At 46.1% G+C, this 24,482-nt stretch overlaps 1 protein-coding gene across 2 annotated transcripts in view; it reads right to left on the minus strand.

Moving 5' to 3' along the window:
* TG (thyroglobulin) overlaps positions 1-24,482 on the minus strand; it is a 178,598-nt gene that overhangs the window by 77,249 nt on the left and 76,867 nt on the right. Inside the window, exons 23-35 of one of the 2 annotated variants that reach the window (XM_083144855.1) lie at positions 23,764-23,883; positions 23,463-23,578; positions 22,235-22,343; positions 19,742-19,933; positions 15,044-15,211; positions 13,783-13,902; positions 11,378-11,455; positions 10,497-10,634; positions 9,639-9,815; positions 9,442-9,553; positions 9,131-9,210; positions 6,935-7,072; positions 6,403-6,471 (exon numbers count right to left, since the gene is read on the minus strand). In XM_083144855.1, the coding sequence (XP_083000981.1) occupies positions 6,403-6,471; positions 6,935-7,072; positions 9,131-9,210; positions 9,442-9,553; positions 9,639-9,815; positions 10,497-10,634; positions 11,378-11,455; positions 13,783-13,902; positions 15,044-15,211; positions 19,742-19,933; positions 22,235-22,343; positions 23,463-23,578; positions 23,764-23,883 (1,617 nt within the window). Of the gene's footprint in view, positions 1-6,402; positions 6,472-6,934; positions 7,073-9,130; positions 9,211-9,441; positions 9,554-9,638; positions 9,816-10,496; positions 10,635-11,377; positions 11,456-13,782; positions 13,903-15,043; positions 15,212-19,741; positions 19,934-22,234; positions 22,371-23,462; positions 23,579-23,763; positions 23,884-24,482 lie in introns of both variants that reach the window. The other variant, XM_083144854.1, reaches the window with a different exon arrangement.

Raw genomic sequence — 24,482 nt, forward strand, 5'->3', positions numbered from 1 at the left:
CAATTGTCAGCAGATGGGCCCAGACCCGCTGTGGTTTGTAACCAGAAAACGTTGACTTAATAAAACGACTGTGTGAGAACAACATGCTGTCCCCCAGTCTCCGCTATAATTACCACATTTAATGACACCTAAATATAATCAGTGTTTACTAGCAGAATGTAACTGCTTACTGGTACACTAGGACTATATTCCTGTAAGGAATCTATCAATTATATTTAAGAAGGGAAATGACTGTATTTAGAGACTTGCTACACTCTCACATCAGATTTGCAGCATCCAACAGACCCTCGTCTTGTCAGCATAATCACTGCGGGGTATAGAAACCCTGGTCAGGATTGTTGCAAACCTGGTTATTGTGATCACGGTACTCGATTCAGACCCTGTTGCAGGGCTGCCGAAGATCTGGAGTCCGTACGGTGCACAGTACGCTGTGCACATGCGCGAGGTCCCCCTGGCTAGCCATCACTGGCTGTTCGCAAGATGATTGACAGGTGGCAGACATTTTTTGGTGGTATCCCAGCATTTTATGAGAGCACTGCTGAAAAATGCAGGCGTGGCCCGATCCCTCACTGCCATAGCCGGGCCGAGTAAGTCGTGGCTTATGTGGCATTGCACATGGGGGGGGGGGAGGGTTGGAGGGGGATTAATTAAATGGTGGATGATTGTGATTGGTCGCCCCCCTCTTTGCACAGCTATGATTCTATTTGCAGCTGTGCACAGGGGGGGAGGGAGGGATTCACTCTGGTATGGAGGCAACAAACTGTTTGCAGGGCTGCAAAAAGTTGCAGCCCTGCGATCAGGACTGAATCGGGCCCCATGCTTGGGCCTGATACTCTTAGACCCCCAAGTCATACATATACGCTCATCCTGAAAACTGCCCCCGAAGACCCCTGAATTTGGGGAGATTCTCCCAACTCCTAGAATAGTGGGAAATACTCCTTTAACCCACCTACTGCCACCTAGGGATGACCAGCGACGATTTTGCCTTTGAAGGGTAACAATCAGATGGTGTCCTTCCATCGATGGTGCAGCATTAAAGTATTCCATAACCCATTTCCCCCCACCCAAGGTTTTAGGACATAAAACATAGCTTCACCCCTGACACATATGAACCCCGCCCTCAGGAACTGATTGGCCCACTGGCCAGTCAGTCAAAGAAAAGGGATGCGCATTGGTCAGTGAAACATCAATGGTCATCTATTGCATAGCTGACTACCATCGATGGCCTCTTGCAATATCTCAATACATGGCAACCACACAGATGGCCCTCCTTACCGCCACCTCTTCTTAGCTGAAGTGGGAGGAACAAGGAGCATGATATCATGAATAATTCCGAAACGTATTATTGTGGCCCCACCTCCAACGACACAAAGCAGAGAATCATGGAAACCAAAGCGGCAATGGCGCTAATCTCCCCCCACCTGGATCTCCCTCTCCCATGGACCTCCAAGAGAGGGGCTTGCCGAAGTGGACAAGTGTGCCCCGATTCTAACGTGATGTAAACACATCTGACAATAAAATCACGATTGGCCCTAGGGCCACATGTTGCCTATCACTGCCCTACAGACTAAGGTGCATTTGTCAGTACGATACAAAGAGGAGAATAACTTGTTGTATGAGAGACTATAGTGTCATAACGTATAATCCCTGAGTTTACCACAAACATCTAGTACCACTGCCGGTGACACAGGAATCTCCCAGCTGTGTCAGCACGCGGTGATCTCCAAACATCACAGGTGAACTAGCAGGCGGTGGGCTGCAGGCTGCATGGCTACTTGTTTTAAAATATCTTACAACCCTATCATTCAGTCCCTGTAATTACAGATACGAGCACGGTATAAACTACGGCGGTCAGTAATTGTCCCCTCTCATCCGCCGCGCGACCGGCAAATTATAGCCGGGCGCGTTGTATTTATAGACTTGGACCACTCTGCGGCAGAAACAGCTGTGAACTATCCCTCTCTCTCTCTCTCCCAATCTCACTCTCAGGGACAGATGTACTAAGTTTCAAAAAGTGATAAAATACAGTGTGATACACAACCAGCGCCTACCTGTCATTTTTCAATCCCATGGTAGTTAGCAGCTGATTGGCTGGTGGTTTATCACTCTCTATTCTATCACCTTTCAAGCTTAGTACATCTGGCCCTGAATCAATCAATCTCTCTCTCTCTATCTATCTACTTATCTATCTATCTATCTATCTATCTATCTCTATCTATACATATATATATATACACTGTATATTATATGCATATTTAACACGGGTTGGCATCATTTGGTCTACAGCATGATGGTCGACACCATTAGGTCGACATGGAAAAAGGTCGACGTGGGTCTAGGTCGACATGGTTCTAGGTCGAAAGGTCATTATTTCGAAAGGTCATTAGTTCGACAGGTCATTATTTAGACAATGTCTAGGTCGACAGTCAAAAGGTCGACATGGGGTTTTCCACTGATTTGTGACCTGAATGTCAACACAGTTGACATGGACACAGTTTGAAGTGCACTGCATCCCCTCGCTGCGCTCGGCACACTATTTTATTCTCCCACCACGCCCTAGTGGATGGTAGGGCATGAAATACCGCCTGTCGGCTCAAAAAACTGTGAAAAACCCCATGTCGACCTTTTGACTGTCAACCTAAACATTGTCAAACTTATGACCTGTTGAACTAACGACATGTCGAACTAATGACCTTTCGACCTAGAACCATGTCGACCTTGACCCATGTTGACCTAATGGTGTCGACCATCATGTTGTAGACCAAATGACCGCATCCCATGTAACACAGTTATACCCTCAGAAACTGGTAGGAAACACATTTACCGCATGTAATATTGGATACTCCAATTAGCTTTGACCAATCACATTCCACCAATCTGTCCACAACAACATTGTCACGTCTCGGAACAGTGCACCGTAACCTCCAATGTACATAGGGTCTGAATCAGACCGTTCGTTAGGGTCCGAGTTCGGCCCCGTCCCCGATGTTTGGGGTTTGCACATGCGAGAATATACGCATAAGTAAACTGCGGGAGCGAATGAGTTTCACACTCACCGGGCCGTTTGCTCCAGGCTTGCTGGGACTCATAGTTTAACAGCAATACACAATACTTGAATCTGTTTTTTACAACACCATCAGCCCGGTGCCCACCACCCACGGGCACCGGGGACAGCCCCAGGCTTCAGCCTGGTCAGGTGAATTCTGGAGGGGGGAACCCTTCATTGAGGGGTCCCCACTCCCCCAGGATCCCTGCCCAGGCTGACTGGTCAGAGGGTTAATGCTTTGGCCGGAGGGGGAGACTTGTATAAAAAATCTCCCCCCCAGCTGTGGCATTACCCTGCTGGTTGGGCCTGTGCTGGTTCTCAAAACACGGGGGACCCCTACTTGTTTTGTCCCCCTGCTTTTTTTGGGATTTGAATGAATGGTGATTCCTAGTTATATTCTTTCGATGGCGTATACATTAGTATTCGTAAATACGAATACAAATGTGCCATGAATACAAATTAGAATTGACATATTTTTGAGTTAGTAAATGCCGAAAATATGAATTTGCCTAAAATCGGTGTATTTACTTATACAAATACACCTATTTTGGGGATGCAGTTTAAATCCCGGCGGTCGGGATCCCGGCGTTCAGAATCCCGACGGCCGAAATCCTGACACTTTCTCCTTCCGTGGGTGTGCACGACACCCCTGGAGGGAGAATAAATTAGCGTGCCGAGCGTAGCGAGGCACCGGGCCGGCTGCGTGGCGAGCGTAGCGTGCCCGCAAGTGGGGGCGATCCACGTCCCCCCCTGGTCGGGATTTCGGCGGTCGGGATTCCGGCGTCAGGATTTTGAACGCCGGGATCCCGACCGCCGGGATTTCATACTGAATCCCTATTTTAGGCATATTTCGCGTAGTAAATTTCCCCCAACAAGTTTTATAATTTACAAAGACTTTTATCTCTTGTTGATAAATGATTTATATTCTAAAAATGTAGCATAAAATCACAATGAGATACATTTCCAAGACACAAAATAAACAATCATAAAATTAAAAAATAGTAAAGATAAACAATAATAATTAAATGAATATAAGATATAAATGAAAAACTAGAATTATATTCATTTAATTATTATTGTTTATCATTACTATTTTTTATTTTTATGATTGTTTATTTTGTGTCTTGGAAATGTATCTCATTGTGATTTTATGCTACATTTTTAGAATATAAATTGTTACTTTATCCAAACAGTGATATTCAGAGTACAAATTGAGATAATATACCCAGCAGCGCAATACTCACCATTGTGGCTTTTTTCTTGTGTGTGATTTATTGTGGGTAACGGCATACCCACAGGTGATGTATGCAGCAGCGGGTATTTGAACTTATATTCAAATATTAACTATTTTATTATATACAACCATATTGAAGCGCCAGGTTCTTCTGTGAACTGGATATAGGATTTCTAACCTGTTTCCAGTGAACAAAAACTTCTCTCTTCTTGATGATAAATGAGCCCAGAAGGAGGCCGTACACTGCTGCGATGTCTCGGGACCTTCCCGGGCGGCAGGGACACATGCGATCCATCACAATTTGTTGTGATTAATGGCATGCGACCCTGCTACCCGACCAGCCCGCCCCCGCGAGGGAGGTCCGAGGTCGGGTGGTCGGACGGCCAGCAGGTCCGACCACCGACTTGGACCAGAGGGAACATAACACTGACCCGATTCGCCCCCATTAGGCGGAATCGGGCAAAATCGGCCCAGTGTATTTTAAAATATCTGGAGTCAACTTAGGCCCATATTCAGGTTGACTCGGTCGGGCGCGAATTCGCACTGGGACCGATGTTTTGCGTATGCGCAACAGCATTTCTACACATGTGCGTACGCTGGGAGCATGCGAACTCGGTGCAAAATCTGTTTGGCAAGTGCACGCTCGGTGCATTTTGAGTGGGGGTGAAGATAGGCATGGTGCGCCGGCCTGGGCCCACGAAAACGCTGGGCATATACATGCTAATGCATTCGTTACACACGTGCAGGGGGCGGACAGCTGCCATAACCGGACGTCAGCTGCCCGGCCTATTCCCTGGAATTCTACACACATATGCACGAGTGTTTTGGACCATCCTTACATATGTGTGCGCCTTCACCATCATTTGATGATCTGCGACCATCGAAAGATGGGGGAGGTTCCCACGGGCATGCAAATGGATGTTTATGTAAAACATTCGGATGCCAGGCGAATTAACGTGCGAAGGGGGACGGGAGTACCACCATTCACAGGGTGGGTTCTGGTTGACTCGCAAGGAAGTGAATTTGCGCCCAAGCAAGTCAACCAGAATAAGGGCCTTAGTTCAATTTAATTTAGGTGCTTTGACCTTCCTCACCCTCTCATTCACATGCGCTTCTTTAAAAAGAAAAAATATATATATTTTTTTATACTTTACGGTTCCATAAACACATCATGGATGTAGTATAATTTACTCCCCTGTATGCTAAGTACCAACAGTGGCTGTGTAGGACTATTCGGGCAAACTATGTTACAGCTGAGTAATTCTGGCGATATCAGTCAGTGTTATAACTGCTAGCGCAGCGGTAACAGAACAGAATGTGGAAAATATACCTTATTAGGAACACAAATTTCAACCTCCAGACATCTGTCACACGCATCACTCTGGGGGTTATTCTAGTTCACTCTTTCTGACAAAATCCTTCTTAGATGGACTAAACCATGTGCACTGCAGGTGGGGCAGATGTAACATGTGCAGAGAGAATTAGATTTGGGTGGGGTTTTACTTCAAAGTGAGATCTATATTGCATGTAAACATAAAGCAGCCAGTATTTACCCTGCACAGAAACAAAATAACTCACCCAAATCGAATTCTCTCTGCACATTTTACATCTGCCCCCCCCCCCCCTGCAGTGCACATGGTTTTGTCCATCTAAGAAGGATTTTGTCAGAAAGAGTGAAGTAGAATAAGGCCCTCTGTCACCCTCACATAGATAATACTGTGCTGTACATGCCACGTGGATGCAAGACTGTGGGCCACATGCACTAAGCTTCAAAAGTGATAAAATGTAGAGTGATAAACAGCCAGCCAATCAGCTCCTACCTGCCATGTTACAGACTGTGTTTGAAAAATGTCAGGCAGGAGCTGATTGGTTGGTTGTTTATCACTCTCCATTTTATCACTTTTGAAGCTTAGTGCATCTGACCCTGAGACAGGCTATTTCTGTATCTGGGGTTTGCAGATAATGAAGTATGATGGAGTATGATGGTAGTGATTATTATATGGGTTCAGTGTTACACTCCCCACCCCGATAATAATGGCACTTTGATGGGTTTTTAACTAGTTCAGTTATAAATAAACATAGGACGACTTGTATAATCCAACATAATAGCCTAATGTTTTACCTTCTCGCTCTGTACTGTGAGCGACACTAACAGGCGGACACAGGCCCGGGGGAACAGACTTTTCATCACCTGCAGGGGGGAAAAAAGAGAGAGGTGTTGATGGGTCAGATCCTTTCTTTTAAATCTGTGTATACAATGATGTAAATAAAACAGGGAACTCCTCCAACACCTCCCCCTCCCTGTTACCTCATATTAACCCTGTGAGTGCCATGTTGCTGTCAGAGGTCCTCAAAATATCCGTTAATAAAAATGCCAGCGCCGCTCACAAGCGACTGTCCTTTTTCGGGTGCAATATTTAACTAAGCTTCATTGAATTGACTTGGCCGTATTTGTATTTATTTATACTAAAAGAACAGTCGCTGTGGGCGGGGCCGGCATTTTTAGCGGATATTTTAAGGATCTCTCACTGCAACATTGGCACTCAAAGAGTTAATACCCTATTTAGAAAAAAAATGAAGTGTAGCTGTAGCGCAGAAAAAGCCCATTCTATCATAACACACATAATAGCAGACACAACATGTTCTACAGTCACCTGGTTTCTGGTACCAGCCAAACGGCGCGGCTTCCATCCCCTCGTCCGGTACACTGCAGTTCATTACACGCCAAGCGTCCCCTGCGTCTTCCGCACATGACTGTATTCCCAAACCGGCCACCATCAGACACATCCTCTCTGGAAGATGACACCTGTGATCACTGTGCTGCTTGTCGCTGTCATTTCACAGTCACAAAATAGTTTATTGTGACGCAATCAGTGTGGAATTATATCACGTACCTCTTCCTTTACTTTTATTACTAAAGCAGCCGTCACACAGTCCTCCCTGGTCTCATATACTGTATATGTATACACTGCCACCCCACATGCAAGATGTGGTCTACCAAGTGGTTTATACAATTCAGAATGACCCCGGCTTCTCACATATCTATCCCCTGCTTCATACATCCCAAGATCCTATGATCTGCCTGGCAGTGAGCAATAATCTGGCACTGATCCTATTACCTGACTGGCACTGAGCAATGAGCTGGCACTGATCCTATTACCTGCCTGGGACTGATCCAATTATTTGCCTGGCACTGATCCTATTGCCTGCTCGCACTGATCTTATTACCTGCCTGGCAATGAGTTGGCACTGATCTTATTACCTGCCTGGCACTGAGCTGGCACTGTTCCAGATACTTGCCTGCCACTGATCCTATTACCTGCCTGGCAATGAGCTGGCACTGATCTTATTACTTGCCTGGCACTGAGCAATGAGATGGCACTGATCCTATTACCTGCCTGGCAATGAGCTGGCACTGATCTTATTACTTGCCTGGCAATGAGATGGCACTGATCCTATTACCTGCCTGGCAATGAGCTGGCACTGATCTTATTACTTGCCTGGCACTGAGCAATGAGATGGCACTGATCCTATTACCTGCCTGGCAATGAGCTGGCACTGATCTTATTACTTGCCTGGCAATGAGCTGGCACTGATCTTATTACTTGCCTGGCAATGAGATGGCACTGATCCTATTACTTGCCTGGCACTGATCTTATTACCTGCCTGACACTGATTCGATTACCTGCCTGGCACTGATCTTATTACCCAATTAGATGGCACTGATCCTATTACCTGCCTGGCACTGAACAATGAGCTGGCACTGATCCTATTATCTGCCAGGCACTGATCCTATTATTAGTCTGGCACTGAGCTTGCACTGCTCCTAATACTTGCCTGGCACTGAGCGATGAGCTGGCACTGATCCTATTACCTACTGGCATTGATCCTAGTACCTGCTGGCATTGAGCAATTAGCTGGCATTTATTCCCCCCCCCCCCCCTACATGAATGCAATGCTTCATCACAGCTCAGAACTTTGTTGCTAAGTGCAGATATCCTTTGGTTACAGGTCTGTCTATTACCGGGTGAAGCGGCTGCACATTGTCCCATGCATTCGCTATTAATCACAGATATGACGCCCTGCGGCTGCGAGGACGTTCTGCATTGTACTGTATAACACACCTGCTCCCTAACGCTACACAGTCTACGGCTTAATGAAATACTTTTTACAAGTTTTGATCTCGTATGAAGACAACCGGGAGCTAGAACCATCGGGCAGGAGAGCAAGAAAAGAGTCTTATTGCAGTCAACTTTTCTTTATTGCTTTATTACATATACAAAGTTTATGTTCAGCTGCGGTGAAATTCATTGTTGTGATATCTAGGTGTGAATTAGAGATAGGGAACTGAAGGATTGTACACAGCAGTGATTCACAACTGGGGTTACAAGGAATCCTAGAGTTCCGTGAACCGACCGGAGAGGGTCTACAAGGCCCAAGTTACCAATCATCAAGGATTAATCCGGATGGTCCAGAAATGTCCCTGATTGTTCCAAATCCAGATTCAGAGCTGGTCCTAACCAACGTGATGACATAGGCATAGTGTCGGCTGCAGCGCCAACCATGTGGTGTATGTGTATATTTGCTGGACATATACACAACATTGACATTGGGCAACTTGCGGCGCCCGGGAATCAGCATAAACCATTATGCACTGTTAAAAAGCTTGACACAAGAAAAGGGTCAACACTGAAAAGTTGACATGTTTTTTACTTTTCTTTTGGGTCAATGTCGACACTTTTTTTGGGTCAATGTCCTCTTAAATTGGTGCTTTAGAACATACTGTATATATCAGATAACAACATGGCTGCCGCTATGGTGACAGGTATATTCAAGGACTCTTTACCTACCTTGCACCCCAGGACTCCGCATATATCCAAACCCTGTACAGCACGGATCAGCATCACAATGGAGTTCACACTGAAAAAATCTGAATATAAAATATAAACCATTAATGCGCTTTTTTTGTTCCCTTGAAAATCGGGTCCGCCTCCCAGTTACATTGGCATTGCATGGCAGGTGGCGTGGCCCCGATTGCACTGGTCACGCCCCCAAACAATGTGTTTCCCTCATATTTCTGCCCCTATCCCCCCCCCTTTTTCCAATCACTTCATGGCCCTCCCGGACAGGGCAGCCAAAAAGTAGGCAACCCTGATCTTACCCCTTGGAAACACTTGTCCCAGTCACTGTGATCCTGTTTCTCACGGATACCTCTGTGAGCCTTCGGTACGGAAGGAGGGTGTAGAAATGTTTCACCTTGGTCCCAAGGGTCTCTGCAGAGAGATGACTGGGTCACGTACAGTATGTGGCATCTGCCATATTATATCAGACACTGGTTACCTAGTGACTGGCACACACCTCTCCTGCGATACAGGAACTGCGGCTTGTTGGGGAGAGTGATGTCACAGTTAGCTGGGGCGCGGGTAGACGCAGCGTCACAATTCCAGGTGTCGGGGTACATGATACACGAGAAGAAGTCTTCCTCGCTGTCATGTAAATCAGCCAGGCGGCACCAGGACTCTTCCTCAGCGCACCCTGAGGACAGAAGCAGACACAGAGAACCATTCATTTCTGCTGAATACAAAACCACGGGGTGTAGTGTAATAGATTATGTCAACATTTGCAAAAGGTCAACAGTGGTTAAGGTTGACAGGGTGTATATTTCATGTTATGTAGCCACCATCAGTACCGTTGTGCTACCTATGCGGGCTCACTCTGCCATCCACGTTCCAGGGAAGATGGCACGCTTCACTAGACACATGTCCCTATTTCCAATAGATGCCCACGTGGATAGTAAATTATGGAAATGTTAGTGACCCCCCCCCCCCCCCCAAAAAAAAAATTTGACCATATGAGCGTCGACAACTGTCATGTCAACATTTGGATGGCCTTCTGCATGCGCAAAACAACTCTACTGAGGCATATGGATCACTAGGCTGAACACAGGAAGTAACTAGGGGCAGATGTATTAAGCCTTAACAAGAGATAAATGCAAGGGTGATAAGGAGAGATAAACGTCCAGCCAATCAGCTCCTAACTACCATGTTACAGGCTGTGTTTGAAAAAAGTCAGTAAGGAGCTGATTGGCTGGGCGTTTATCTCTCCTTATCACCCTTGCATTTATCTCTTGTTAAGGCTTCATACATCTGCCCCAGTACCTCTAGCCCCTCCTGTCCCGTATATAATAACAGCCTCTGCAGCCAGACGTCTACTCACGGGTAAGGCACCAGGACAGCGCCCGATCAGGGGAGAACGCAGCTTTGGCGATCCGGAACTCTGTGCTGGCCACAACGGCGTCCTCATTAACGACAACGTCACTACCATTCACCTGAAGGAAGAGTTCTGTGACAGACCCTGTGGAGACATAGAATGGGAAACATCTAATGAATATACAACTCTGAAGAGCTTAGAAAATATACAGCAAATAAAACCAAGTAAAAGGACGAAGCCTCTACTAGGAATAAATATAAACCATAAAAACACACAATGGATTTCCTGCAACTAATAGAAGTAAATTCAGACCTCCGCTCATTATCAGAGGATGGGTATACGGTACAGCTTCAGCCCACCCACTTGTGGAAGTAGTTGATCATTTAAAAGGCAAAACCGGGCAATTCAAACCCACCGCCCCCCCCCCCCCTCCCCCCAAATGGACCTGCCCTACGCTTGCCGCCTATTCTGTATGTCTAACTCACCATTAGCAGTTTCAGGGGGAAAGGCATTGAACGCCTTCAAAGAGGAAAAGTAGCGCTGTTGCCAATGGCAACCACATTCTAACCAGGATTTATCTCGAACAGTGTATAAAATGAGCACTAGCTTCTGATTGTTGCTCCAGACAACACCACCGCCAGAGCTCCCCAGAGGGTTTGCTCAATCTGTCCCTTAGTTCTGGGTTCCGTCCATAATTGTAATACTTGGCTGTGGCCATAAACTTTGGCAAGCTGGGAACTGGAACCATTTGTCTGCAGTTAGGTTTCTCGCGAATAACAGATTATAATAATCTTGCTGCAGCAAGCTCATTGGTTCAGCAGTTGGGGCTGGTAGCAGACACACCGATTCACTGACCAATAGAAATTCTCTATATATTATACAAGTACCTAAGTGGTCCGCTGCATCTTCCTCCCGCGGGGCTAGGCTGGGACATCCAGAATTACTGGCCAATACCTTACTGACACCTGCAACAGAATGTAATATCATTGTGATAGTCTGCATTTAAGAATGTCCACATATATTTATTATTTATTTACAGGTTCTTATATAGCGCAGCATATTTCCATGCGCTTAACAATTGGAAAACAACAGAGATAAAACAAACTGGTCAATAACAGACCGACATAGAGGTAGGAGGGCCCTGCTCGCAAGCTTACAATCCATAAATGTCCATGTTTCAAATTGTATTTATTTATTGCAGAATTTTCAACTCTGTTTTTGTTGCAAATCATTTATTTGCCTCACAGGAAAGTGTTAATATATTATTTGTTATTTAACAGTAACTGAGATTTCATTTTACCCACTGCTGGTAATTTACCGGCTACAGTGAAATCATTAGCAGATACTCTGCTGGTGTCAGCAGGGCAGCCGAGAGGGTGGGGGGGCTTGCTGGAGGGGCCCGGCAGGTGCCCTGGTCCGACCTTCCCCCAACCCCTTCCCCCTCCGTCCCTCCCGGCATCAGCAGCAGCACACATACAGCATGTGCTGTGCTAACAGCAGGCTCAGCATGTGTGTCTCACTGACAGCGTGAGAGGTCATGCTGAGCCTGCTGTCAGCATAGCACATGCTGTAGGTGTGTGCTGCTGCTGCTACTGAGTTTAGAGTTTTCTTTTAACCTCTCTAAACATTTTGGGGGCGTGGCCTAAGCGCAGGAGGTGGCCACACCTCCCACACTTAAGCCATGCCCCCAAATTTTACCGGGGCCCGGCATTCCTCTCAGCTGCTCTGGTTTTCGCTGAAAGCGACTGTCGCAAAGCAACTAAAAACTAGATTATAGGAAGGGTAACTATGGCCAGGCTCCAACTATGGCCAGGCTCCAGCAGGAACTGAGGCCCTTATTCTAGTTCACTCTTTCTGACAAAATATTTCTTAGATGGACAAAACCATGTGCACTGCAGGTGAGGCAGGTGTAAAACCCCACCCAAATCTAATTATCTCTGCACAAGTAACACCTGCAGTGCACATGGTTTTGTCCATCTAAGAAATATTTTGTCAGAAAGAGTGAACTAGAATAAGGGCCTCAGTTCCTGCTGGAGCCTGCTGAAAAATAGCCCTGACTATGGCCCTTATTCAGATCTGATCGCAGTACAAATTTGTTTGGAAAATGGGCAAACCCATGTGCACTGCAGGTGGGGCAGATGTAACCTGTGCAGAGAGAGTTAGATTTGGGTGGGGTGTGCTGAAACTGAAATCTAAATTGCAGTGTAAAAATAATGCAGTCAGTATTTACCCTGCACAGAAACAAAATAACTCACACAAATCTAGCTCTCTCTGCACATGTTACATCTGCCCCACCTGCAGTGAACATGGTTTTGCTCATTTTCCAAACAAATTTGTACTGAGTTCAGATCCCTATGATAGGCAACAGTTCATGCAATTTGGGGCACATGTACTAAGCCATGCCAAGCTAACCTCTTTTACTCCTGCTGTTGTGAAACTACAGGTCCCAGAATGCCTGGTCATAGTTTTACGGAATGGAAAAATCGCAACAGGGCATGCTGGGACTTGTAGTTTCACAACACCTGGGGAGCCACAGGAAAGGCCAGTGCTAATCCCTGAAAACTGATAAAGTGGAGAGCGATAAAGTATCAGCCAATCAGCTCCTTTCATTTTTTAAACACAGCCTGTTACATGGCAGTCAGGTGCTGACTGGCTGTTACTTTATCTCTCTACAGTGGCGTAACGCCAAATTTTGTGCTCCCCCCGCCGCAAAATGTTAGCGCGCCCCCCCCCCTCATCTGTCCGTCTCCGCCCCCTTCCTCCCTCTCTCTTCCTCTCCCCTCTGTCTTACCTGTCCGCATTCGTGGTCGGGAGTCGGGACCGCAGATCTACTTTGCATTCCTAGTCTCCTCCGGGCTCCGAGTCCTTATGACAAAATGTCCCTCAAAAAATGGCCGCCCCCTTACAGCAGACCGTTTTGAAGGATGCTAGAGGAGGACGCTGCTGCCCCCTCTAGTATCCTAAATACTGTCTGCTGTAAGGGGGTGGCCATTTTTTGAGGGACATTTTCTCATAAGGAGCTAGGAGGAGACTAGGAGCTCCGGGACGCAGACAAAGTAGGTCCCGGCTCCCGGCCATGAACGCGGCGGCAGTATAAGACAGGTCAGTAGCTCCCGCAGACCCCGGCGCCCACATTACTCAGCGCCTCCCTGCCACCACGGGGTCTGCCGCACGGTGGCTTCGCCACTGTCTCTCTCCACTTACAATACAGTACATTAAATATACAGCTATAATTTAGTTGAAACCATGGACTTTTCTGTACAGCGATTGGCTGATCTCCATATAACGTTACCTCTTCGCAGGAATACTCGCTGGAAGACGGAGAACAGTGCCTGGATTTCCGCTTTAGTCTCATCGCTGAGTTCCGTACTGTATTCTACCATTCCGATACTCTGAGATAACATGGAATAGCCTGCAAACAGGAGGGAATCAGCCTTCCCATGCAAATCATCCCTACATCAGAGCAACAGTCAGCGGTGATTTACAGGAAATATACTGTACATAGTCAGACTTCTGTTCATACAGTATGATGTTCCGACGCCGGAATCCCGACCGCCGAAATCCCGACACTTTCTCCCTCCGTGGGTGTCCACGACACTCCTGAAGGGAGAATAAATTAGCGTGCCGAGCTTAGCGAGGCACCGTGCCCGCTGCATGGCGAGCGCAGCGAGCCCGCAAGGGGGGGCGATCCACGTCCCCCCCTTGTCGGGATTTCGGCGTCGGGATTCTGAACGCCGGGATCCCGACCGCCGGGATTTAATACAGTCCCACATAACCATCTATCTCCCCTCCCCACACTCTTTTTTGCTGTTTCCTACCTCAACACTTTCTCCCCACTTCCACTTCTCCTAAAACCACTGTCTCTCGCTATGACAGCCCTTTCACTATCTCCTGCGTATCTCTGTCACTGGTGGAAAGGGTCAGAGGTCATACTGTACCAACTATCAGTACATTCCAACGTGATGACATCATTTTTATCAGCAGTTGATTTTATCATTTAGACTACATAGCCGTATGGACAAATCCTTCTGAAAATGTTTACTACCCTTAAGACCCATAGACACATACCAGGGGGGTGCTGGCTTCGCCAAGTGCATACACACTAGCCAATGAGGAGGGGACCGATAGCAGGGGGAGTGACGGTGGGATTGGACCTCTCTAATTAGGTCCAACCTCATCTGTACATGCAGAACGAGGATGTCGTTAACGATGGGCGGGAGTGTCACATACCACAAAATACAGTAAAGGATATCGCTCAGAAAGCCCTTTATGAGCCATATCTTTTACTACATTCTTTATTGTGTATGGAGCCTAACACTGCTAACATAGGATGAGAAATTGCTATTGGATTTTCTGAGATTTTCTGGTAGAACAAATAAAACTCTAGCAGTTTGTACAGGGCATATGCAGCTACAAATGTTTATTTTTACTTTGTTGAAACAATGTTGCTGCATTCTGCAAAACCATTACCCATAAATTACAAACGATGTGAAATAATTTTATTGTCTGGGTAATGTGAATGATACATTCTCCTCTAAGCAATGATAACTTACTGCCGCTGAATTCTTGTCCTCCTAAGAAGAAGGAGAACATCTTCTGTTTCTTGTTAGATCTCACCCCTCTGCAGACGCCATCACCACCCAGCCTAGACTCGGTGCTCCAATCATTTGCACTGCAAAGCAAGACATCCGGGGACCGGAGCAGCCCGCAGAGTGTGGTGCCTGTATGATAAACCACAAGGACTTACTAATAAGCACTGATTAATCCAGTTATTATTATCATCATCATTATTATGCCCACACAGATAGATTTTTTTTAAACAATATGGCTGTTTTTGACCAATTGGAACGACTTATCATTTAAAAACTCTGTGTGCATGTTTACTAAGCATTGTGCACGCCAGACGCTCTTTCACCTTGCTTGCCGATCCAACCAGCATGCAGAAAGATAACCACCTGCCTTGCAGGATTTGGTACATATCGTCAGTGGTGTAACTACTGTAAGGCAGCCCCAGCGGCCGCTTGGGGGAGCAAGCCACAGTGGGGTCTATGTGGGCGCCAGCACCCACTGGTCGCACTGACATGCTGCTGCCTGCCACTGCCCGCTGGGTGAGCACCGGAGGCGAGTCAGCCACAGCGCAGGTGCGGCCATGGCAGAGACGACAATCCCCCCACTGATTCAATGGACTGTACACAGAGCCGGTTATTGGCTACTGTGTACAGGATGGGCGGGCGGATGGGCGTGCTGGGGTGGCCTGGGCTGCGTTGGAGCCAAGGGAATCAGCAGTGTCTGTTGGTCTCTCTTCCTCTATCCTGCTTCAGCTCCTCTGTTATGCGTGTGATGTCATCACGTCACACGCTGGGCAAACACGCTGGAGAGGAGCCCTGGGGGTGGGGTTCCACAAACTATTTGGCAGGGGGAGCTAAATTTAAAGTTACGCCACTGCATATCGTTCTGTTTGTAGTCATGATGAACGATGTGCCAATGCTGTGTAATGAATTGCAGTCATTAAAGGACCCATCAAATCCTCTGATGGTTTACACAATCTTTATGTGTGTGTGCGTGTGTGTGTGCATAATATCATTTAGCCACAAGTGTACTGCAATTCCTGCAATTTGTGGGTCTTCAATGAGGGGCGGGGCTAATGGCGAGATTGCATCTTTACCCCACCCAGTGGCCCCTGTCATTTATTTTGTAGCTGAGGACCAGGGCTTTCCAACGAGCCCAGCCCCGTGTCTCTAGCCCCCCGGGAACCGGAGATATCGCCTGGCAAACCTGTAACGTTTTTTCCCCATAGGATAATATGGGACCCGTCAATTCCGACCCATACCCGGTTCCGACGGCTGCCAGTTCCCGCCCTGGCATCACAAAAGCTTGTGGTTAATTTTATTCAATTCCAAATCGCTGGGCCTTCAATATGATACCAGGCTGGTCCAAATCGGTCAATCGGTTCCAGAGATATTGTGTGTAAACCGATTTTTTTATTTTTGAAATGTAATTTCATGGCTGTTCATGTTCTTTGAGGGCAGATTACTCTGGAACCAAACGTTCCAGTTTCACTGGACCAAAATCATTCAAAGCCCACTCAAAAGTTCTTCAATATAATACTTGTCTCATGTAAATGGGTCAGTTGGTTCCGAAGATATAGCCGGTTAAATGAGATAACTGGTTAAAGGGGGAGGGGTGGTTTTCTCTCCCCCTCACACCGGAAAATGCAGGGACTAGGCTGGTGTAAAAGGGGCCAACCTGGGTATGCATTTTCTGGTGTGAAAGGGGTATTATTTCAAATAGCCGGGACCTGCAGTGCTCTGAATACAGCCAGGCTCTGCCACTGTCAGTGGCTATCACTTCTGCCTGGCGGCAGCTGTCCCCCATTTACCACGAGCATGTATTCCCCCTTGGCAATGAGCATGGAACCTCTGGCAATGAGCATGGAACCCTTGGCAATGAGCATGTAGAGAAGCAGCACTTATGTAGCATAATTTTTAATAGGCATTATGGTGTTTGGCATAACACATAATGGACATAATGGCGTGTAACTTAACGTGTAATGGACATTATGGTGTAAATGTTTAATGCGAGCCTTTGGTGGACAATGTCCCTGTTTATGAAGTGTATTGTGAATTTTGGCTTAATCTGTGTGGCATTATGTGAATTCTGGCTCAATCCATGTGGCATTATGTGAATTTTGTCTCAATCCGTGTGGCATTATGTGAATGTTGGCTCAATCCATGTGGCATTATGGGAATTTTAGCTCAATCCGTGTGGCATTATGTGAATTTTTTCCCAATCCGTGTGGCATTATGTGAATTTTGGCTCAATCCGTGTGGCATTATGTGAATTTTGGCTCAATCCATTTGGCATTATGTGAATTTTGACACAATCCATGTGGCATTATGTGAATTTTGACACAATCCATGTGGCATTATTTGAAATTTGGCTCAATCCATGTGGCATTATGTCAATTTTAGCTCATTCCATTTGTCATCACGTGTAAGGGGCAAGTATAATGGGGTCTAGTATTTTGTTGCATAATGTGTAGAACTTGTATATGGTATTGACACGCCCCCTGTGGCCACACACCCTTTTCCGGAGCGCGCCTTTGGCGTGTGCACAACTACATCCTTCACTTTTGTCGCCATGGTGGGCCTGCCTACTTTAAATGCCAGGGCCTATTTTTAATTCCATTCCCACCCTCTCCTGCCGCTCTCTTAGCATGTACACTGTGGTGCACTAACACCGCCCCTCCCCCACCCAAACCCTTTTTTATCATGGTGCCCCCCCTGTCATTTTATCCTGGATCCGCCCCTGACCCCACCCCTTAAAAAAAAGAAACCTGTGAATCGCGGGAAATTAACGTTGCTACGGGGGAGATGCGGGGGTCCGCTGGTATCCGGGAAGGTTGCCCTCCTTTCCAGGGGACTGGGAGGGGGACCCGATTTTTGAGAACCTCTTGGCCATTCAGGGAGGGTAGGCAACCCTGACTATATTACCCACATTAGTAAAAGGAAGCAAAACTGGCTGCACTTGAGGACTGTCGTTGGGGACCCCTATAAATCAGGGGTGATAATGAAGGGTATGGATCATTAAGTCGATAGCCACTATTGGTTAACACAGTAAAAAAAGGTTGACATGCTGTAGCTCATTATGGTCAAAAAGATCAGCACAGAAAAAAAGGTCAACACAAGGTTTGCAATGTTTTTGGCACAGTGTAAATGTACCATGTCCCCTCGCACGGCTGGCTGCGGTCACCTCGCTTCGGCCATGGAACCTCGGTGCGTATTATATACTCCCTCTATATCCACTGGGATGATGGACAAGTCGGTTTAAAAAAATCATGAAAAACCTTTTTCCATTTGTCTATTTACATATTGACATTTTGCTTGTGTTGACCTTTCGTCCATCTTGACCTTTAGCAGGGTTTTATGGCATTAAGGTGCTCGTTAGGCAGCGAATGTACTCTGCCTAGCGAACCAACCTGAATCGGCCCCAAGGTGTGTTACAAGTAGCATTGCCAGATCATTCCTTTAATAAGGGCCACATTTGCATATGCAGATTTATACATGCACTATATACATTACAGTAATGAATGGGTGAAAGTGATTTTGCACCACTATAATTGCCAACATATGGTTACATTGCAACCGGATCACTGATCTCCTTCAATATATTTACTGCGGACTCAGATCCTGATTGAAGAATTAATGAACTCAGTGTTATCATGTACTTCAAAGGAAACAGGAATGTGGGAATATCCGGGAACGTGTACAAAGCAGATCGATCTATTTCCTACTGTACAATAAGCCATACGGAGAACAGATGATAAACACCCACCATGATAATCCTATCCGTATAGAGGAACATCGCGCTTCCCTAATACAGCGCACATATCTGGGTGCTGATTATCTCAGAGGTTCCAAGATCAACAAAACTAATTACATTTCGGGATGATAACTGAGGGTATAGAATTGCAGAAAGTATTGAATGGCATCTGCTCCTCTCATGGGACCTCAATGGAAGTGGATTACTTTACATGTATTCTGTGCCGAGCGCAGTGAGCCCCGCAAGGGGACGCGGAATACATGTAAAGTAATCCGCGTCCGCTCGCCACGCTTCGGGCTCGGTGGCTCGCCACACTATATAAAATCAACTCCATGCGTAGTGGATAGTGGGGTTATGAACAGGTACAAAATCCCATCAAATCGTATCACTTGCGATTTATCTGCCGCCGTGAAACTAAACAAGTAGCTTAAATTTTAATGATGTGATATTTGCACCATCTCTGGGATTAAGAACGTCATGAGTCAGATGCTACTGAGGACTCCCTTGTGTATTATGAGGGCGATTCAGGCCTGCACGCTGTGGTCCGAATTCGCTCCCTTGGCCGATCAGTGGGGGTCTATTAAGCGCACCTTCCTGCAAATTTTCCTTTCACTGGTGCATTCGCTGCCTGATTGACAAGCAGGGGGCATTCCGCTGGGCCCACCAAGCATTTCAAGGGAGTGACCAAAAAAAGCTGGGCGGACCTGTCAGTAGGTGCCACTGCATGCGCGGAGGGGGGGTGGCTGGCGTCACACGCCAATTTCGTCCATCTCCGTGCAGGATAAAAGTAAGTATAGACTTACGGTTATCTGCGAAGGGAGGAATTATATACTACATACAACCATGAATGTTTCCATTCTGCATACAGTGGAATTTATTGTACGTACCGCTGACAATCCATAACAGGATATGAGCATGTTAAGCAATACCTTGATTTAATATGATCCGACTGAGTATGAAGCCTTCACAGCAGATGTCCTGTGCGCACATCTGCCGACACAAGTAATAACCATCGGTAATCGCTGCTCCCCCGCCTGGGAAAAGCATTGTGCTATAAACTCCAGCGTGGGCGTTCCCAAATTCTGTGCGGGTAAAGTCTCGGTGACCGCTGAATTCTTCTCCTGATTGGAACAAGGTTAATGGTTAGAAAACCCTCTTTGTGCGTGAAATAACTTATGTCCTTGCTACCATGGTAACACAAACTACCGACTTACAGGAGAAGAGTGAAGTTACACTAATGTTGTACAGTATATTGACCTTCAAACAGTCCACCCTATGACCCATGTCCGGCCGCCGAGACAGCCGCAGGGCCTGTGTAATGAAGGGGGTATGGCCATATCAGCAAGGCAAGGTCAAACCCCCCCTGGGAAAAAAATTATGGAAAATACTGTTTGTACTCCTCAGCAACTGGTTCAGGTCACAAGAGGCCCAGGTAATTGGTATGTGTCTTACATCCTTTCAACACCCCTTGGTGTGACATAATAAATATGATCATTGATACAAATGAAGAGAAAGAGAGAAGGCGCATGGTTACGAGTTGGGGGAAAGGAACAGAGGAGGACATTGAATGTATCTAATGGTTTCACAAATCTTATACACAGATAGAGTTTTGCTTCGCTCTGAGAGTTACAGTAGGAGATCATTCTAATTAATTCTGAAAAGGGCAAATTCGTCCCCGTTCCAATGTTTGGGGTTTGCATATGGTCTTTTATACACATGTGCAGCTTCCCTTTGCGTACGGCTTCGGCAACTTGCATAGTTGCCGAGCTGTTCGCAAGGATCGGGACGGGCCAGGGGCGAACGGCAGCGGGGATGGGGGTCACCCATGGGAACGGCCAGCATTTTATGGCCATTCTTATAAAAACACTGGCCATTCTCATGGGTACGCGGATGGGACGATGTGTGCCGGGAGCGGGCGGCTGATGTCACAGGATGTCACAGCCAACAGAAATCATTCAATGGTTGGCAAGGGGAATCGGTGGCGCGGGCGGATATTTGGCAGGGCGGTATCTCTTCGCAGGCAACCAGAATCAGGGCCAATATGTGCCAGTAGACAAACTTTATGTGTTGAATATGGGTATAACAATGTTACCACCTAGACGCCATCAATAAATGAATGGCTACAAGTGTCAAGTGTGGGCAATTTTGGAATCGTTTTTTTTTTTTCGAGAAATAGCCGCAGAATTATTATAACAGTCCCCACTTTTATCACTAAATGATGTTCTTGTTATACTGTAGCTGTTTAGAGCTTACGGCCAGCTCGGCACAACCGGAATCATAGGGAAAATACCCACACAAAGGGGATAAATTACTAGACTAGGTGCAAAAGTACAAACTGTCATTTTAGACAATGCACCAAACATCCATAAGTAACATGATGACGGACCTACCAGTTCCATGCTGAGGCGGAACTACCGATGGTGCAGCAGGTGCATGGCACCAGGGCCCCTGAAGAGTAAGGGCCCCACTGCTGTGACATATTGTGAACTTGGGTTAGAGTGGAGGAGGGGGGCCCAAGTTATATTTTTGCAACCGGCCAACCGCTCAAAAGTACCGCCACTGGTTTCATGTACAGGCTTACCAGTGGCGTAACTACAGCACAGCAGCCCCCGTGGTCGCGGGGAGGCGCTTGGTAAGTGCGGGCGCCAGGGGGCTGCGGTGCTATTGTAATGCCCCATCCCCCGCAGCGTTACCTATATTCGCTGCGGTGGTCCCGGCTCCCCTGGCTTCATTCTGATGCTATTGCGATGGGCTATCATAAAATGTCCGCCGCCATATAGCAGCCAGTTCTGTAAAACTGTCTGCTGTATGGGGCGGCCATTTTGTGATGGTCCGTGTTTCATAGCATCAGAATGAAGCCATGATGGGAGCCGGGACCAGCGCAGCGAATACAGGTAAATATGCGGGGGATGGGGGGGGGGGGGGCATGGGCGTCCGGAGTGGTGGTGGGGTGGGATGGCGGGTTTTATTATCAGCGGGGGGCGCCGAAATGATAGTTACGCCGCTGAGGCTTACGATCTACATTTACTACACAGACAGTATATTTACATAAGACTTTACATAAGATGTCCCCAGACTGCTCCCTATTGGCTGCGCTATCAAATTACCAGAAATTAAATGTTCAATTCTCGAGTTGGGTAATTAGAAGTGGTGCCACATATCCTAAGCAGTGGAGGTTAACAAAACGAAACAAAGGCTGTTCTTCTACTCAGGAGTTAGACAGATGAAACGCACTGAGATGGATTATGATTGTGCTCGGACTGGTACTTTAGAGGGAAAAGAATGGTTTTGTTCAACCCATATTAATAAAAGATATATCACAGACAGGAGTAAAATGAAGAAGTATTAAAATAGATTCAGATGAACAGATACGAAACGCGTCAGCCGTGTCAGATCATGGGGCATCTGATGTTCACACTGACCTTTTTTTCGATATACAGTAACGTCATCTGTAGCAGAGAGTTTTATCTTATACTGGCAGCGGATTCCCTCCATACTGACAGCGGCGGAGTTCCCAAGGGCAGTAGGAGTCTGACGGAGAGACAACGGTTGGGTGATCTACCGAGCAAAGCTGGGCTACAGCATTTACAGTTTTCACAATGGGGCATAATGGCAATAAGGGTAATGCATGAAGTACTCTATTGGTTGTCAGTACCAGAGTGAAATGAATGTTGTTGTTACCATAACACTTGATGTTTACATTGTTTTTCTTTTTGTATAATTATTACTTATCATTCTAACTTTAACAACAAATGAAAACAAATTTCGAACCTAATTTAGTTTAAAACAATTTGAAAAAATGAAATAAAGATACACTGAAAATGGTTTCATTTATTACATAGAAACTCTAGTTAATAATAACTCTAACAAGGCACTTTTTTGCAGAAAGGCTAGGACAATTAAGCTAGGTATCCTATCGGGGGTATTCAATGGCGGACGATATTTCTGATCATTGGCGGACGATATTTTTGACAAGAATAGGTTGAATGTACTAATTCAAACATCTAATCAATGTCCGTTCTGGTCTTCCAACTTTCAGAAACATTTCCTAAGTTGGAAAACTCATGTTTTTGGTTGAGACGGCCGCTAATTCAACAATTTAATGGCAGATCCGACTTTTAAACAAGTCGGATCTGCAGCCGTGATTTCCAGACAAATCAGCCGAGATTGACTAGGTCCAGGACGATATTTCCAACTATCGGAAATATCGACCAGCATTGAATATTGTAAAACCCCCCCTACATAATGAAAGGCTGAAAGGCTATCGCTGCTCCTCAACTCTATGGGGGAATTGAAGTGTTTCCAATGCCGCCAGCCACCAGATGGTGCTGTTGGAGCGATTCAACTGTTGGCATTACTGTGTAATGTTCTGTTCTAGCTTCAGAATAAAATGTGTGATCCCTGTAATCGAAAAAAAGTGTTCAAAATCTCAAAAAATTACTCTTAAATGTAAAGCAGTCACAGGCTAAAAGATGACATCACAGTTTATCAAAAATCAGTGTATTTGCTTTTTTTATTCTTTATTTTTTGGGCTGCAAGTGCCAACGTGTGATCAGTAATTTAAAACCATAGGCTTTTACACATGTAATCACACCGAGCTGCAAGTCTTTTCTATACACATCGTTTGTAAGTTAATGATGTTGACAATACTTGATTAGCAGTGGTGCAGGCGATGTTGGATCCATCCCACGTATATTGCTGACAGATGACTCCGCCCTGATTTGTAGATGCTGTGAGGTAGTCACATGATTCGTCCCTTGAGCAATCTGCGATTATACAGGACGAATGTTATAACTGTAAGTGTAATCTAAAGAATAGTAATATCCTACATAATAAACACTGCTCCTCAGCTCTATGGGGGGGGATGCAAGTGTTCTGTGACATAAAATGTCAACAACTGTGACATAAAATGAAAGATGTATCTTGCGGTTCAATGCGTTCTATAACTTACCGGCAATACAGTCCAGCAGGTTCTTCTTCTCCGTCCTATCTTGTCTAGTCTGATCTGCTCCAGAATCATCGGGAATTGGCACCAGCTCGTTTTTAGCAACCAACTCAAACTTTCGTAGCACTAGGATAGAAAATACAATTGGTCCAGATAGAGGGGGCTAGTATACTGAGAAGGGGATATTTTGGGGGTCTGACATGAGGAATAACACAGTAACCATTTAATGTCATCTCCAAAACCAATTCACCCGCCATCTATATCAGACACTGGAGTTGCTTTGTCGATGTTTCTTCTGGACAGCGCAGGGGGGGGGGGGGGGAGCGGGGGTACATGAATCGCTGGGTGTTCACATATGCTAATGTTTGATTCTCATATCTCATTACCAGATCTTTGTTCCCACCAGACAGATTGGACAGATAAAACTATAGGTGCATACACAAGTTACAATGTGTACTTTTGAATAATATTTAATGACCAACTGTCTATGATGTCTTCTGGTATTTAGGAGCTTAGAGATATACAAAATGGAGAGAGATAAATTACTGACCAATAATCTTCTCGCAATTTTTCAAACACAGCCTTTACTATGGCAGTTGGAAGCTGAGTGGTTAATACTATATCTCTCCCCAAGCTTTGATAAGTGTTCTCCAATGTATCTTGAAATCTGCAAAAGGGGATAGAGATAGATCCTCAACCAGCGCTAATATACAATTAATACTAAA

Source organism: Crinia signifera, chromosome 5 (genome assembly GCF_055691185.1).
Source record: "Crinia signifera chromosome 5, ASM5569118v1, whole genome shotgun sequence".
NCBI classification, from domain to species: Eukaryota; Metazoa; Chordata; class Amphibia; order Anura; family Myobatrachidae; genus Crinia; species Crinia signifera.